Below are 18,595 nucleotides of genomic sequence, written 5' to 3' on the forward strand. Positions count from 1 at the left end.
CGACGGGGTAGGGGCAGGGGTGGGGGAGGGGGGAGGGAGGGGCAGGACTGCCCAGGACTCAGGACACAGGCCTCCAGGTGTTACTGCTGGTGATCCTGGCAAACTCAGAACCTTCAGGTCCCAAGTGGGAGAGTTCACCGCCCACAGTCTGCCGGGCAACGTGTGTCCAAAGAAGAGCCAGACGCATGTTGGATGAAGGGAGCAAATCGATAGTCATCATCATATTAAAAACAACTCAGTTTAGCTGGTCTTCTGGTGGCCGGTCAGGGGTTGAACTTAGTAGAACAAAATTAGGGAGGTTCGAGGGAAAGCCCTCCCTCCCAGGTAGGTTTTCCTTGTCACATCCTTTCCGGCCTTTCAGTTTCTTGTCCTCGTTGCTCAAGAATGCCTCCTGCTCACTCTGTCTGATGCTCTGCTTCTGTGCCTTTGCCTTTTAGGAAGGAGGTGCTGGCAAGTTCCCCGGTTGTTGGCATATGTTTAGCCTTCCAAGAGTTCTGCTTTTATTTTAATTAGGGAGCTCTTGGATAAGAGCAGACCATTCTAAGGTCCTAAAGTAAAACATCTGAAATGGTGGGATTTCCTATGACATGGAGAGTTTTGGGCAACTTAGCTTTCAAGTGAGCCTGGCATGTGAATGACTGCTCCTTCAGAGCCTCAAATATGCCTTTAATTGAGGAGATTAATTCTTCTTCCACTTTGTCCCGTGTTTGGGACAATATATGTAGTGGTTAGAATTGAATCAGGGTTGTGCTGTTTACTAGCTGTGTGACCGTTGTGCTGTTTACTAGCAAGTGACTTAATCTCTCCAAATCTCAATTTATAAAATAGAAGTAATAATGATATCTTTTCAAAGAGTCATTTTTTAAAAATTTATTTTATTTTATTATTATTTAAAGATTTTATTTATTTATTTGACAGAGAGAAACAGCCAGCGAGAGAGGGAACACAAGCAGGGGGAGTGGGAGAGGGAGAAGCAGGCTCTCAGCGGAGGACCCTGATATGGGGCTTGATCCCAGAACGCTGGGATCACACCCTGAGCTGAAGGCAGACGCTTAACGTCTGAGCCACCCAGGTGCCCCTTATTTATTTATTTTAGAGAGAGAGTGTGCACACGCACGGGTTGGGGCACGGGCAGAGGGGGAAGGAGAGAGAGAGAGAATCCTCCAGCAGACTCCATGCTGAGTGTGGAGCCAGACACGGGGCTCGATCCCAGGACCCTGAGATCATGACCTGAGCCAAAATCAAGAGCCGGCTGCTGAGCTGACTGAACTACCCAGGTGCCCCTTTTCAAAGAGTCTTTGAGAAGTTTTTGTGAGCTTCAAATGGGTAACACACACACACACACACACCACACACACACACACATACACACACACAATCTCCTTGTTCTTAGGTACACAGGATATTCTTTAAAGATAATACAAAAATCTGGAAACATTTGGTTGCCTCCAGGGAGTTAAGCAGGGGCAGGGATGGAAAACTTTTCATNGGGGCTTGATCCCAGAACGCTGGGATCACACCCTGAGCTGAAGGCAGACGTTTAACGTCTGAGCCACCCAGGTGCCCCTTATTTATTTATTTTAGAGAGAGGGTGTGCACACGCACGGGTTGGGGCGCGGGCAGAGGGGGAAGGAGAGAGAGAGAGAATCCTCCAGCAGACTCCATGCTGAGTGTGGAGCCAGACACGGGGCTCGATCCCAGGACCCTGAGATCATGACCTGAGCCAAAATCAAGAGCCGGCTGCTGAGCTGACTGAACTACCCAGGTGCCCCTTTTCAAAGAGTCTTTGAGAAGTTTTTGTGAGCTTCAAATGGGTAACACACACACACACACACACCACACACACACACACATACACACACACAATCTCCTTGTTCTTAGGTACACAGGATATTCTTTAAAGATAATACAAAAATCTGGAAACATTTGGTTGCCTCCAGGGAGTTAAGCAGGGGCAGGGATGGAAAACTTTTCATTGTATCCTCTTCCTTATTTTTGGAATTTAAGACCATATGAATACGTAACACAGATTACATACTAAAATTAAAACATTCCTAAGTGACTTACCAGGAATTTGGTTAACATAAATGCCACCTCGCCGGTGCGCAGGCCACTGGCGAGAGCTTCTGAGAGCTTCCTTCAGTTAGTCCTCACACGTACTATGTGAGGAAGACGCCCTAGAGGGCTTCGTGGTTGGGATATCAAACTGAGGTGGTTTGGCAGCTATCTTATGTATATGGAATAACTTTAAAAAGCATTTGTGTTATACAACATTTCAAACATATGGGAAAGTAGAAGTATCTTTCTGTAATTATTTAAAATGTTCGCAAGGGGTGGCTATAGAATTTATCATTCAATTTGGGGTACTTTTGAGAGGGAAGGGGCTGCTGGTGAGGATCATGCTGGGGGAACAAACATAAACTCGACAGCCCCAGGTAACTGGGTCAGAGAGTCCGTTGGAAATCAAGCATCACCGTAACTGTTGAAGTCCCCACTGTGCCTCTTCCTGGCCCATGTTTCCGCTGCCCCCCAAGGCAGCCATGATCTGCCGTAAGCGTGCATGCTGTTCACAGTCTGTGTGCGGACTCCATGGGTGCGTGTTACAAACCTAGAGAGCATTCCTTCGTATGTTTCTAAATGTTACATAAATGGGATCCCGGGTTGTCACTTTTTTAAATCAGTAAGGCATTTTTCCTCCTGTTCCTGAAAAATTAAAGGAACTGGACCAGGGACTAATAATGTATTAGCTGAGGTTCTTTTGACTGAAAGCGACAGAAACTAATTCTGGCTAGCTTAAACCGTGGGAGGATTTAATGAAGACTATTGAGGCCTCTTAAGTGTCTGTCCCATGACTGGAAAATGGGAGATTCAGGGCAGCTCCTGGGACATGAGCCCCAGGTAGTTATGGGTTCAATCCTTTCCTCACACATTATCAACATGATCAGATCACAGTGACCCCCAGCCTCTCTATGTCTGGATTCCACTCCTCAAATTCCAGAGACAGTGAGAGAATCCAGTTGGGCGATATCCCTCCGTGGGCCAACCCCCTCTATTTGGTCAGGAATGCAGGATTATGTAGTAGGCTCATAACCACATAGAGCACATCCCACAGTACTGGGGCTACTCCCAGCGGAGGGGAAATTGTGAGCTGCGCACCTAAAGGGGAGACAACAGTAAGTGAGCCGAGAAAACCTGGAGATGAGAAGGAAAGTTCTGTGTTGATGATTTCTTCTGAAAAGGAACAAAGGGGAAGTGTTTTCATTTGGGAATTCCTTCCTGGCATTTCTTGGGAAATTTATATGGACTCCTGAATTCTAGATTCTGAGTCAAATCAGTTGAGAAATCAGGAAAATTGGAAGAGGTGTTATAATTCTCCTGGTAGAATTAAAGCTTAATTGTCCATATAGAGACCTTACCGGTTTGAAGAAATCCACTGACTTCAAGTTGAAAGCAAGAGCAGGAAACATTGATGCATGGAGTCAAAGGTCAAGGTTGACATTTTTGGGCTGGAGACAGGAGCCATAGGAGAGGAGTGTCAGTGGAACTTTCTTGTATCTGTTGCTCTAAGTGGGCATTCAGGGCCTTGCAGGTAGTGAGTTTTGAGATAAACACAAAGAAGTTATATGCTAGTACTTTTTACATGCATGGTGTTCTAAGAAACACCAGGTTTTGGAAGCAAAATATGTCCTTAAGTTGACTGTTCTGACATTTGCCTCTCTGTAGTGTTCTTACTCTTGCCAGGATATCCAAATATTATATTATTTGAATTCTATTGGAGAGAACAGTTGATGCTTTGTGGGGCTAAAAATTTCATTTAAAGAATGATAACATTAAACTATTTGGGGAAAACTTTCCAATTTCTAAATGATTTTTATTTAGCATTTATTTTGTGTTCATGTTCATTTCTTTTGAAGGTTTTCTATTATCTTGTGCCTGTTTTAGGTAGAGACCATTTTTATGTTACTGGGTTTTATGATCTTGTCACAATCTATTGGTTAATAATAATAATAATAAGCCATGTACTTGTTATGATAACTTTTTAAAAAAAGACCAAGGAAGGTTTTCATATAATCCTATTATAGAAAAGTGATTCTATGCTTATTATCATGGCTACTTACTTTTCTTTTTTAAAAAGATTTATTTAAAAGAGAGAGCATGTGAGTTTGTGTGCACATGAGCTGGGGGAGGGGCAGAGGGAGAGGGAGAAAGAGAATCCCAAGCAGACTCTCCGCTGAGCATGGAGCCAGACAGATGTGGGGCTCGGTCTCACAACCCTGAGATCATGACCTGAAGCCGAAATCAAGAGTCGGCCGCTTAACCGACTGAGCCCCCCAGGTGCCCTGTGGCTACTTATTTTTCAAAAGCATCTAAGTTAAGTGTTATGAAACTTATGGCATAACATGAATTCTGGAAATTTCCTCATTCTTGAATCCCAATAATTAATATCGGTCAAAAGTTTGGATGCAGTGTAAGGGAGTAGCATCCTATGTGGGATCCCTTGTGGGGTTAATGGTGAAGGGTCATTATTTCTCTCTGAGATACTCTCACTGATGATGTCCCCACGTAAGTCAGACACGTTGAAGTTCTAAGATACACAGAGACAACTGCTATTGGGTACAAACCCCCCGGTTGATTTCAGTTCCTGCTGAAAGTTGGAAAAATCAATTCCATGAGAAATGAGAAGCGACCCTTTTCTGGCTTCCAAGGAAACATGAGAAACAAGAGGGAGAAAAAGGCTAATCAATGAAGGTGCCCATGTGCTTCCAGTTGAAGTTGATGGTCATATTTTAATCTGAGAAACCCTGATCATTGGCATCACTTCGGGGTTAAAACACTGTGTCTAAACCCCCGGGTTAGAGGGCAACTGTGTGTGCATGGTTCCTCTGTTTGCTTGAGTTAATTTTCAGATCAGTGTGCCCTCTGTAGATGTGCTCTGAGGGAATGAACAAAAGACTGGAGGAATCTCAGGGAGAAAACTGATCTCCACTAGGGGACAGTGGTTCCTGACACATGGGTAAGTGACCTGAGCTGGGCCTGGGCTGGCCCAAGGGGCTGACAATGACATCTGCTCGCAGACCTGAAACGGACTGGTCCCGATGACACAGTATTTTTTCTTTCTTTTTTTTTTTTTAAAGACTTAGTTATTTATTGTTAGTGAAAGAGAGAACGCATGTGCTCGAGCAGGGGAAAGGGCAGAGGAAGAGAGATAATCTATCTCAAGCAGGCTGTCTGCTGAGCGTGGAGACGGACTTGGGCCTCGATCCCAGGACCCTGAGATCATGACCTGAGCTGAAATCAAGAGTCCGATGCCCAACAGACGGAGCCACCCAGGGGCCCCGGTATTTTTTTTTTTAATTTAAGTATAATTAACATACAGTGTTATATTAGTTTTAGATGTATGATAGAATGCTTCACCAATTCTGTTCAGTGTACTTTTTTTTTTTAAGATTTTATTTATTTGAGAGAGAGAGAGAGAGCAAGCACGAGAGAGAGAGCAAGAGCAGGGAGAGAGGGAGAAACCAGATCTCCGCTGAGCAGGGAGGCTTACACGGGGCTCGATCCTAGGACCCTGGGATCATGACCTGAGCTGAAGGCAGACACTCAACTGACTGAGCCACCCAGGCACCCCTACTCAGCGTACTTTTAATCCTCTATCTATTTCAACCATCTCCCCCCCAACCCCGGAGCCACCCATTTGTTCTCTGTATTTAAGAGTGGTTTTTTGTTTGTTTGTTTGTCTCTTTTTTCTTTGTTTTATTTCTTTCATATATGGTTGAAATCATATGGTATTTGTCTTTCTTTGACTACTTATTTCACTTAGTATCATACCCTCTAGCTCCATCCCGTGTTGCTACAAATGGTGAGATCTCATTCTTTTTATGGCTGAATAATTTTCTCTTGTGTGTGTGTTTATATATATATATATATATATATACATATACATATATATGTGAGTGTATGTGCATATATATATAGTGTGTGTGTGTGTCTATATCTATCTATATCTATATCTGTCTATCTCACATCTTCTTTATCCATTCATCCAGTGATGGACACTTAGGTTGTTTCTATATCTTGGCTACTATAACACAGTATTTCATTATTAGTCATGCAAATTAACCCAGACTTATCGGCTAAAAAAAATTCATTCATAAGGCAGGAATCCTGGTTAGTATGACCTACTTGATATTTACCTCTGTGATGTAGGTGGTTATAAAATAGCTTTTTAAAAATGATTTTACATAGGAATGTTAGATATTTATTCAGAGATTGGCCATATATTTGGGGGGAGGGTATCCCCTCCTAAAAGCCAAAACATAAAAACCATCCAAGAAAAATGCCATGTAAGCAATGATTGCAAATGACTAATGGAATGTAATTTTAGTGGAATATGAAAAATACATTTCCTTTTATAATAAAGACCTAAGTCGTTTCTTTTTGAAGCCTTACAAACAAAATTCAACTATTAAAAAAGTGTTGCGATAGCTTTAGAAAACCTTTTGCCTTTTATGAAATAAAGGACTTTGATAAGATTACTTATAAACTTGTTAACAACCTGTTACTGTATATCATGGATGTTTCTAGATACTGTGGGGGCCCCTGGGGATGGAATATTCATTTTTGGCTGACCAGCAGCCTATTATTTTTAGATAAAAGCGAATTAATATGAAATCTTTTGCTCTCCCCAAAACACCATTTTTACAAGTTAGTGAATTAACATGAAATGGTTTTCAGAGTTGGGGCCAGAGCACGCTGTAGTCAGGAAACCACACCTCTAAGAGTTTTCCACCAGCTTCTCCGGCTGGCCTCAGGGGATTCCTAACAGCAGGACAGTACTCTAGGCTTCCCGTGGTTACCTCCAAAAACAAACTCAGTGGAACTGGAACTTCCACGTATTAGGCTGATGGCTCTTCTTGGACAGTTGCTTACAAAACAGTTAAGGATCAGTAAAAAAAATTTTTTTTCATCTTTAATAGGAATTCACTAATTTGCAAATGATGTCAGGCTGGATATTGTGCTGACAAGGTTAATTAGCCATAATCCATGGCTGCCGTCAAAGACAATATGGTCTGATACAAAGATTCAGAACCGTTAATTATTATAGTAATAGGAATTATGGTAGTACTATTTTAGTAATTATTTAACGGTAATATTTAACAATAATTTTAAATAATTTAATAATAATAATAATAATTATTATTATTATTACGGTCCAGGCTCCGTGCTAGGCAGTCTGCACATATTAGCTCTGAATGTGGTCATCAACCATCGGAGGTAGGTAGCAATATGCTCATTTTCCAGCTGCAGAAACTGAGCTTTAGAGAGGGTGAGCAACTTGTCCAAGGCCACACAGGCAGTCAGTCACTGAGGAAGGTGGGAAACAGAGCTTTGAAGCCTGACATACAAGAACATAGAGATCAGCGCACAAACGTTTGCAAGATACACATGCGACATGCTCTCTTCCTTTCCTTGAACATTCACTCAGTGGCCTTCTAGTGAGGGAGGTGAAAGGCAGCAAGTTCTGTTGGAATTATGATACGTTATTTGATTTGCTGGGGAGCAGAAGGGGTAGTGGAAGGCGGTGTGTTTTAGGAGAAATATGTAATCGACTTTCTCCATGACCAGAAGCTGTTGGAGTGAACATCCAAGATGTCCGCCCAGGAGATTTTCTACCTGCCTTTCTGCCACTTGTCCTGTACTTTTGGTATTTCTTCTGCTCTTAGCGTCAGTGAGTCAACGGCATGTTTTTAGCTCTCCCCGTGTGCATAGAAGTGGATCCTGACTGAACAGGGGTGTGTAATTACCATGGGCCAAATATGCGTGCTAGTCTTTCCTGCCAGCAGGAGGTCAGGGTGGTGGTGGTGGTGGTGTGTGTGTGTGTGTGGGGGGTGTATGAAGAACAGAATATATAAAATAAAATTATCTATAAATATATTTAATTCATTTTAAGTCTCAAAATCACTCAAGGGTATTTTTTTTAGTTGGGCAATTTAACCTGTTCCCCTGGGCATGTTCTAATAAGTTCATACATGGAAGCCTGAGAGAAATTAATCTTTTAATGCCTCACAAGTAAAAAAGGAAATTATAGAATGATGTAGCTGGAAGGGACCCCAGAGATCTACTGTTTCATGGAATATTCATGTCCTCGATCTGTTAATAGGTGTTTTGCAAAAGACCTTACTTTACCATGGTCAGGGAAGATGTGGAAAATGCTAGGTTAGAGTTAAATAGGTTTCTTTCCTGTGGAACTTGATGGCCTTTAATATGCTAATGTGCTTTGTCAATCTACAAGGTAGACTGTAGTGTTTCAACACTTATTTAACCCCCTTTCCCCTAAATTCTTTTTGTGAGAAATGCAGGTCTAGCTGAGGCGGCTCCTGGAGTCTCCATGAAGATGGCAGCTGACACCTTTTTGAGAGCAAGGAAGTCCGAAGGGGAAGGAAGGATAGATCATTTGCTCCTGTTACGTGCCAGGAATTCTCAGTGAGATACCTTTACCCTAGAGGCTCAGAGAAGGCTGACAGGCACCTCGGTAAACAGGGCTCCCCTTCTCTGTGAGCCACACCGCAGAGAAGTGTGAACACAGCACAAAGGGGTGATCTGCCCCTTAAAATCAGGAAAGTGTATTTATCCCCGACCTAGCCCCCTGGGGACATGTGAAGGGGGAAAGGGGGGCTGTCACCAGGCCAAAGTCACAAAGCTAATCTGAGTCTTTGCCTGGACAAACTGGGCATGTGCGTTTAGGTTGAGAAGTACCAGTTTAAAAGCTCTGAGAGCTTTTAGGATGAAAGTATGCATTGTAACGCTCCAAGAACGAGGTAGCGTGTAGGGTATTTAAGTTGCTTGACCATGCAGCTCTTGCTTTGTGCGGCGTGTGGGAGGCAGTCCTGTTCTGAGGAAAGCCCTTTGGGAAACACTGATCTAATCCGACCTTCTCATTTTACCAGTGAGCAGCTAAGGACAAGGTATTTCTTCTGTGGGGCCCTTTCAGGTTCCTTTCTCCGTCACTGTAACACAGTTGTTGGAACTAACCTGACCAACTTTGAGGGCAGCTTTGGAGAGATTTCTTCAGTTCATAACCCCTTTTTGTATGTTTCAAGGGGAAATTTACTCTATATATCTACAAGTTTCATTGTCAAAAACCACAGATTAATTCAAGCAACGTGTATAGAATATCGCCTATGCTCAAAGACCCTTTCCGTACAGTGGTGGTCTACAAAGATGTAAATTAGTTCTTGCTAGAGAGGGCATTAATAATAATGATAAATGTGATATTGATGGCAATACTATGAACAGCTAACATTTATCGAATGTCTTTCTGTTTGTCAGGCACTATACCAAGTACTTCAATTGTCCCAACACTGAGTGAGGTGAGGGTGGTAATGATACTTTTTTCACAGTGAGGATACTCAGGTGAGGAGAGGTTAAGGAATTATTCCAAGGTCACATACAGCTGGAGAAGAGAAGGCGTACACAGAAAGGTGTGGCAGCATGTGAAGCTTTCCTTACCAGTGATGCAAAGGGCTGTATGAATTTAGCGAAAAGAAAAATAAGTTTTGAAAGACTTGATCAGTGCAAGTGTCAGTTAAGCAGTGGACAATTATGGTTAGTCACCCATCTCTCCTCCCTCTGGGGAACAACACCTCCTTACCTTGGAGGAACTCCAAAGACACTGTGGGGTCTGGCTATGTGGTTGGCCACATTGCCTTGAGCTGGACCAGAGTCTTTGGGAATTTGGGGATTAGAACCAAGGGAAGAGGTCTTCCTCTTGGCTGGTAAAACTGTAAATGCTTGTTGTGAGATGTTCATGCCTTGTCCTCAGCCCTGTGGAAGAGCTAGGCTGTAGTAGGAGAAACAATGTTGGAGGTGGAGAGATGGAGGAGTAGATCTTCTGGTCATCTCTGAGGCTTGGAGGCTGAGTCCTTCTCTTCTTTACTGGGGCAGAGGATTTACTACCCTCTCTTCTGGGAATGATACTGCCCTTCCTTGCAAAAGAAAATGTTATTAGACAGTGATTTAAAAACTCCCACGCCGTAGGGATATACACAGATCCTCAGAAGTGTTGAGGCTCTGTCTGTTGGGTGTTGCAGGGGAATGGGCTCTTGGGGGCCCAAGGAGAAAGTGGAGGTAAAAAGATAAACAAAAATATAAAAAAACCCCACAACAACCACCCAACTTTGGTGCTTAAAACGATAGCTAAAAGTCCCAACAGGATTCCATTGATGGCTTCAGTGTTTTCCCCATCACACTTCAATGATACTAATAAAAACAGGAGGGGCCATACAAGAATTCCAACCCACTGCACATGCCACTCCCTTGATCCCACAGAAAGCCTTCCTTTTCTCATCTGTAAAATGGGAGTGATAATGAATGCCGTTCCTTCTTTTGTTTTGAGCCTTCAAAGAGAAAACAGATGCAAAGCCTTTTGTATGCAAAACAGCATGTAAGTGTGAGCTCCTGTTCACACTTATCTTACTGTGATCAAACACTTTCTAACCCTGCAGCAAGTCAAGCTTAGTCCCAGCAAGTGGATGGTATTTGGGGAGAGGAGAAGAAGCAGTGATTTCAGGACAGTCGCCTTAGTGGGTGCAAAAATGCTTGGAGGGTGAAAGGTGATAGAGGCAAAAAAAAAAAAATTGTTTCTTCCCTCTTCGGATTTTATTCCTTTGGTCCATTCTCTCTTCACTTCTGTTTTCTATGGAGTATTTCTTGGTTTGGGGTTTTAGATGGGCTTTATGGAGACAAGGCAGAACATTCGTAACCCCCACAGAATGACAAGATGCATGGAAAGGACCCAGAACAGTTCCTGTTTAATTTGAATTTATTCATTCATTCCTGGTAGGATATTAAACAGGGCTTTATCCTTCTCCTATTTAAAGTGATTGATCTGGGTAGGAGCTCAGCAGTGTGGACAAATACAGAATGGGACCAGTCTGTTTCTAAGCCTGAGCTGGGCTAGGGAGGGTGAGAGGAGTAAGAAGAATAAAGCAATCATGTCTGTGTCGCTGTTGTTGCAACCACCACAACAAACAAGGGGGAAAAAAGTTTCCACGCCGCGGATCGCGCTGCCTGGAGAGAGCCCAGGGAAAAGTGTGGATGGCAGGGTGGGTCCTGCTGGATTGAGGGGCCTGACAGTCTGTGATTCCCTGGAACAAATGGTAGTGGTGGGGTGTGTACACACACAGACACACATGCAACGCTCAGCCTCCAATTTCAGCGCTGGCAGAAGATAACAATTCTCAGTTCGCCTTTCCAGGGTTATTTTTGGCCGGGGCTGTTCGCTGGTGGCAAAAGGTTCAGCCCCCTCCCAACTCCTTCCCTCGTCCTTGTTCTAAAGAGAAACTTGGGCTTGTAAACGGCTCATTTGCAGGGAGACCGGGAGACAGGGCTGCGGTGGGAGGGGAGAGGGAGTGGGGGTCTGGGAGAGGTCCCCAAATCCTGCTCAAGCTGTTAACCACCCCCCGGGCTGTTTTTTAGCAGAGGGTGTGCTCGGGAGGGAAGCCATTGCCAGGGAAAGCTGGGGCCAGACGCGCGAGGAGGGTAGCTGGGGTCGGGCTAGCCGGCCCTGGGAGCGGGCTCTGGGACACCCCGAAAGTGCCAGCTTGGGCCCGACCCCGCCGGCTCCTCGGGCGATCCGGCCGGAGAGGGAGTTGGGCGGGAGCAAACTTTCTTGGAAGGTAGAGGCCGAACTCNTGTCGTCCATCGACCTGCGCGACCGCCAGGGCTGCACCATGGTCGTGGGTAGCGACGGCAGGTATTTCAGCCGGACGGCCACCGAGATCGTGGTACAGATGGCCGCGGCCAACGGGGTGAGTGACCTGCCCCGGCCGACCCTCGCCTCCCGCCGCGCCGCCGCCCTGCCCCCTCTTGCCTGCCGCCCCCTGGGATCGCCCCACCCCCACCTCAGCGCCTCGGCTATCCCAGGTCCTCTCCTCCCGGGTTCCCTCGAGGGAACCTGCCTCGTCGCCCTGAGCTCTCCCCGGCTCCCTGCCCACGTCCCGCACCTGCCCGCGTGCCTTTTAGGCCTTCTCTTCCCCAGCTCTTTAAAGCCATCTCTTCGGACCGCGTTCACTACCTTCCCTCCCCCTACTTCTTCCTAAGCCACCAACATAGTGGTTTTTCACCCCTTTCCTTCTTTTTTCTCCTCTCTCCTATTGCAGTCCGCTTCTTCCACCCTAAATTTTGGCTCTGCCAGATTTAACAGTAGTGTTGTCTCAAACGCACACATGTGTCCACACACATGCACACACGCACTCCATTGTTGATCCCTGACATGTTAGGCAAGAGTGAACCCTAAAGATTTTTAATATAAGTGGTTCGTTAACCCAGTGGAATTACTTCACTATGAATCTGATCCGGGTAGGGATGGGGTAGAGATCAATTTGATGTCATACAGCCTGGGCTCTCAGCTGTGTGTGTGTGTGTGTGTGTGTGTGTGTGTGTGTGTGTGTGTATGTGTGTGTATTTGGGGGGGGGTACCGCTCAATAATCTGAAATGAGACTTGCCATGCCTTTCTTAAAGCATTTTCTAACTTCTCTGCAAGAGGCTCTTTGAGGGTTGACAGCGTTTTGTGCCACTTCTCCTTATCAGTTTTCATCCTCATTTCCTTTCTTTTCTCCCACGACCTCTGCAGACCTTGGGTTTTTCTCCTTCTCCCTCCTTCTTTTCTGTCCTACAACTAGAAACACCTTCTGGCATCATCCCCAAACCCCCCATGTCCTCCTTCCCAAATCTTGTGGCCACTGCGGACTTCTGCAAGACGGACACCTCACTTCAGAGGTCTTGGTGGGAAACATTGTCTGAAAGAGTCATTTCAGCCTTGTTCATACAGTCAGATCCCCAACATTTAGGTGGAATCCCTACAGATGTATAAATGAGTGAGAACGTTTAAAAAAAGTGAAACTAAACAACTCTCTGGCATGTAGATTCCTTTTCTCCTTCCCAATCCCCTCCTTTTAATTTTCTCCCTTCCTTTCTTTTTTTAACCTTTGGGTTTGTCCATGCTCCATGTTTGTCTACTCTGATTCCCCTCTCTCGGTGTTTTAGGGGTGGGGAAAGTGGAATCTTTTTTTCCTAAAGAAAATAACCCAAAAGCAATTGGGAGAAAAGTGCCGAGGGGTGACATGGGTGGTAGAGCTGTGATTTCCAACCCCAGCAGACGATGTGGCTGGTGACACAGAACTTGTATTTCTCGCCGGCTCCTTACTTGGGATTGATGAAAGTTGGCTTGAATCAGGGAGTTGGAGAGAGGTTGACAAATGGTCTTTTACTCCTTTCTGACAAAGCTGTTCCCGTGGAGTGATGGAGAATAAGGAGCCTTGGGGGAGCTAGGGCAGCTCTCATAATCCTTCCTGGGCCAGTTTTTCCAGGGCATGAGAAAAACGTCCGCTTATTTATTGTGGGTGAGGTTATTTTTGAAGCTACAGTTGTCGATTTGCATGGAAAGGTATTATTTTTTTTAAATGATTTTTTATTATATTATGTTAGTCACCGTAGAGTACATCCCCGGATTTGCATGGAAAGGTATTATTATGCTTTCTTATTTCTTGGCACACGTTCCCATCAAGACTCTCCAGCTTCTTAGTTCAGTGGGTCTTCTCTGATAAACTCATTTTATTAAAGTTAAGGGTGGAGTTTATTTTAGGAGATAGTTAGCATATGTTAAGAAACGGTTAAAATAGAGCCACGCTTAACCTTGTGGTTGTTACAAGGGACGGAATGACAGACAAGTCGCAGTCCACACAGAAATACCATCTCTTAAATAATCTGAAAGTATTACTTCTAGAATGGGTGGGTGTGGGTGAAAGGAGTGGTCAACATTTATCAAAGTTTCAGACAGCCAATTTTAACCAGTCTTTTCCTCAATTTGTTCACCTTCTTGAGGGCTTTTGCTCCAGCAAATGAGCAATCAGAAGGCTGGATTCAGGAGAAAGGGGGTTTACTTTGAGCAAAATTGGTCTTGAATGATGGCAAATTGATGGGAATGAACTTGTCTCCTGACTTGGGCTGTGGAGTCACACTCAGGAATGAGGACCTTTGATTCCAAAAACTTTGCCTCTCTTGATTTCCCATTGGGTGTTCATAAACAGACTAGAAAAATAGTAGAAAATAGAATTTATTCTCTTTGAACTGACTTGAATCTGACTGGGTGGGCTGCCTCTCTGTATTTGAAAAATCTTGGTTTTGATAGAAAAAGTTAATTTTACTAAGCAGTTTAATATAACAAACTATAGTTGCTCTTTGATTATATAATTGCTAGAGGAGAACAGAAGTTTGGAATTTCTAAAACCATGAACTGCACTATCAAAGTTTTAATAGTTCGAAATAGATTCTCAGGTGTGTACCCTGTACAATTTGGGATAAAAAATTTTTTATTGTAAAATTATGAAAATTTCAAACTTTCAGAAAAGCGGAGAGAATAGATAAATGACATCCATATGCCCATGCCCTAGGCTGTTAACATTTTTCCTAAATTTGTTTCATCTTTTTTTGAGGGCTAAAGTGTTTTAAAGTATATTTAAAAAATGACATTTTATCCCTAAATTCAGTATGGATCTCTAAAAACTAAGAACAATTTTCTTGATAGTTACAATGTCATTATCATCCCCAACAAAATAAAAAAGGGTTTCTTCAATTATTACCCAGTCCACATTCAGATTTCCTCAATTATTCTGAAATGTCTTTTATAGCTGTTTTTTCAAACTTGTTTCTTCTAATCAAGGAACACACGTTGCATTTAGTTATGTCTTAAAATCTCCTTTAACCTAGAAAATATCTCCCTCTTTATTTTTATTTTTTGGTAATGAAATTGACTTACTGAAGAGACTAGGTTGAGTGGTTGTCCTGTAGAATAGCCCCCCTTTACCCCCTTTCTGGAATTTTTTTTTTCTTATGGTGTCATTTAACTTTTCATTATATTTCCTGTGTGTGTGTGTGTGTACTAGAAATTAGTTCTAAAGGTTTAATTCAATTCAGGCTTAACTTTTTTTTTTTGTTTTTTTGCAAGACTATTTCATAGGTGATGGTGTATATTCATGTTGTATCGTGTCAGGAAACAATCTCTGGTTGACCCGTTGTTCATGATGCTGAGATGATTATAGGGCTGTTGTGGTGATTGCCTCTGTCTTCCAGTATTTTCTCCCTCGGACCTGGCCAGTAGTAGCCTGTGGGTTGAGGTTTATACCATGTGAATATCCAGTACTCAGTTGTTTTAGCATCCATTAAAAATCCTGGATTGAGTGGATTATTTCGTTAGGGGTTTCAAAATGATTTTTGAATTCTCTGATTCCATGTACATGCTTCAGCTAGCATTTTTCTAAAAACTGGGCGTTTTCCTCACTATTGAGCTATCCCATAATATAGTTTTTTCTGGAAAAGCAGAATATATATTTATTTCTCTCTCTTTTTAAGTTACAAATTTTCAGAGTCAGGATTTGGTGAAATAACCACTTCCCCTGTTGGCACATGAATTTGTTTGGCTTTGCTTTTGCTCTTTTGAGTATCACTGTGAACTCTTGAACTTTTATATAATCCATTTGAGTGGATTTGTAAATAAGTGAGAAGATGTTTTTTACTTGTTTTTGTAATTTTTATGTGGCTGTGTGAACTTACCTAAAAAGTCCCCAGAAGTATTTTAATTCTCTTTTAAAGATACAGACTATGTCATACCATATAGCACAACAGAAAAAGAACTAAGTATGAGAGTAAATAGCATCATTTAAATGAATTGAAAAACTTTGTTACTAATTTAAACTTAGTTTGTAACTAAGTGCTTTTTATCCTATTTCTTTTTCCATCTGCTTCAGGTACTCTTCAAGGATTTAGATCCTCTAGATATCAATTTATTTTAATCTCGTAAAGATTTCAAGAGCTAAATGTAAATAATGGCTACATTATGAATAAGTCCCTTTGCCTTTTTTCTGGATGGATCCATCTGAGACTAAGGGCATCTCTCTCTTTCTCCTCTTTGTTCTAATCTTTTTTTTTTTTTTTGTCCTAAAATACCTTTAATATTGCAAAGATGGCAGCACTGTGTCTGCCTGAAGATGTTTCTGACTTTTTCCAAAGTCTTCTGTCTCTGGAGATGACACTATATATCATCACTGTCCAATAGAACTGTTAGAACTCTTTGAGATGATGGAAAGGTTCTGTAATCTACCCTAGCCACTAGCCACATGTGATTATCAAACACCTGAAATGTATCAAGTATGGCTGAAGAACTGAATCTTCTATTTTATTTAATTTTAATTAATTAAAGTTTAAGTTTAAGTAGCTGCAAGTGATTAATAGCTACCATATTAGGTAGCACAGCTCTATAATTCAGCACTTAAAATGTACAATTTTTTTTTTTAATGGATCGACACTGTTACAACCAAGAGCGACTACAGGGTAAAATAAAGGTAGGTCACCAAACACTACAAATACATATTTGGCAAACCCCAAACCAGATTTCTTCATGTGATAACCACACTCTGTTTTGACTTGAGCCTGGTAGACAATTGAGGTCTGGTAGAAAAAGCACTGTATCAGCAGCTGGAAGGTTCACTTTCTTTTCCTATCTCTGCCATACATGTTGCAGAGCAAATGCTTTAGCCTCTTGAAATACCTGGAAACCACTTGTTTCCCCATCTATAAATTGGGTATGACAGCATGGCTGAGTTATCCTGGGAATCAGATGAAAGTGTTATGTAACATCTATAGCTTTAAGAAATGTAAGGGAATATTATTATGGTCCACTGACTATATCTGCTGAAATAACAATTTGACTGCCCGTATTGAATAAAACAACTTATAGCTTTGTTGCAAGTTTTAGCCAAGAGAAAATCCATTTGTTAATTAGCTGCACACTACGCTGGCCATATGGTGATCAGCAATGGTAATAATCATATTAGCATACAGTTCGGCTTACAGAATGAGTTCAGCTTCCAAGAACTTCTCAATGCCTTGTGAAATCTTTTAGAGGTGGAGGTTGACATGCAATGGTATGAAGAAGGCTGGGTCAGCGAGGGACTTGGGTGTGCCTCCCAGATGGGTGTTTGTACCAGTCGTGTTTGATTCCAATGGGCCGTGCAAAGGTGGTTGTTCCAAAGAATGGGAATGCACTTGCCTTGACATTTACTAGAGCTATCTGGGGAACAAATTTTGATGTCCCAAAGAAGAGGAGCATAGATTTGGAAGGAAGGCAGAGTGGAATATGGTGGTGTGTGGGACATAGGGAGGGAAGAAAAAGGAAGCAAGAGAGGGAAGCCTGTGTTTCAACACATAAGGCTTCTTTCCTGGGATGGATCTGGAAGTCTGGGGTTGGCTGGCTTTGGGTCTTGTCTCTAGAAGGGAAAAGGCACTGGGTGGTGATTGTTCTGTATTTTCTACTGGTGTTCGCTATGAAATAGGTGAATGGAATGAGTTCCTATGGCCCAGACTTTAGGAAAGGCAGGTGTGTAATACACAAGAAAGCCCTAAAAAGCTTGTCATAACTTTCTCTCGCTTCCCTTCCCAAATCCCCATCCCTGAATTGTGGAAGCAGGAAATCTATTATATGAGCAACAGTCAATTATAGGGTGCCCTTGGTTCCATCTGTCTCCCTGTTCAGTCAGTTCATTCTTGAATCTTTTAGCCTCAAGTTGTCATTCACTTTTTTTTTATGGGGAAGGAAAAGGAATGGGAGCGGTTTTAAGAACAGCTGGGCCCTCCCAGTTGCTGGGGTGGGTTATTTTAAGCTTTGTTTAATGTGTCCAGAGACCCAGATGACATTTTTAACTAAGCTGCGTTATTAAATCTTGTGATAAAGCATAATGATGTTTATTGAAAAGACAGACACACATCAGCAACATTATGTGTGAAACTTGCCCAAAGAATTTTCTATAAAACATCTGTTCTCTTTGAGCCCTTGATGAACTCTGGAAGTTTGATAGTTTCTGTACAGACTTGAGGGATAGAAGTTGGAACCTATCTTTGAGGAATCTAAGCATAGGTATTGGCTTCACTAACTTTAACCTTCATGATTTGGGCCCTGGCCACTCTTCTGTTAGATAAGAGTAATGTAAACAAATACTGGGATAGGATTTGAACAGGATCATTTGAGAATAATAGGCAGGGGGTGGAAAATGGACTGAATTTCCCAGGGATTTTTATTTTTATTTATTTATTTTTTATTTTTTTAATTTTATTTTATTATATTATGTTAATCACCATACAGTACATCCCCAGATTCCGATGTAAAGTTTGATGCTTCATTAGTTGCGTATAACACCCAGTGCACCATGCAATACGTGCCCTCCTTACTACCCATCACCAGTCTATCCCATTCCCCCACCCCCTCCCCTCTGAAGTCTTCAGTTTGTTTCTCATAGTCCATAGTCTCTCATGTTTCATTCCCCCTTCTGATTACCCCCCTTTTCTTTATCCCTTTCTTCCCCTACCGATCCTCCTAGTTCTTATGTTCCATAGATGAGAGAAATCATATGATAATTGTCTTTCTCTGCTTGACTTATTTCACTTAGCATTATCTCCTCCAGTGCCGTCCATGTTGCAGCAAATGTTGAGAATTCGTTCTTTCTGATAGCTGAGTAATATTCCATTGTATATATGGACCAC

The 18,595-nt window shown here is 42.6% G+C and overlaps 1 protein-coding gene across 1 annotated transcript in view; it reads left to right on the forward strand.

The window, feature by feature from the left end:
- The first annotated feature begins 11,391 nt into the window (after positions 1 to 11,391).
- PGM5 (phosphoglucomutase 5) overlaps positions 11,392 to 18,595 on the forward strand; it is a 188,368-nt gene continuing 181,164 nt past the window's right edge. Inside the window, exon 1 of the mRNA XM_034646746.1 lies at positions 11,392 to 11,810. Within this exon, the coding sequence (XP_034502637.1) occupies positions 11,733 to 11,810 (78 nt within the window). The 5' untranslated portion in view covers positions 11,392 to 11,732. The remainder of the gene's footprint in view (positions 11,811 to 18,595) is intronic.

This window comes from Ailuropoda melanoleuca, chromosome 17 (genome assembly GCF_002007445.2).
Source record: "Ailuropoda melanoleuca isolate Jingjing chromosome 17, ASM200744v2, whole genome shotgun sequence".
Lineage (NCBI taxonomy): Eukaryota > Metazoa > Chordata > Mammalia > Carnivora > Ursidae > Ailuropoda > Ailuropoda melanoleuca.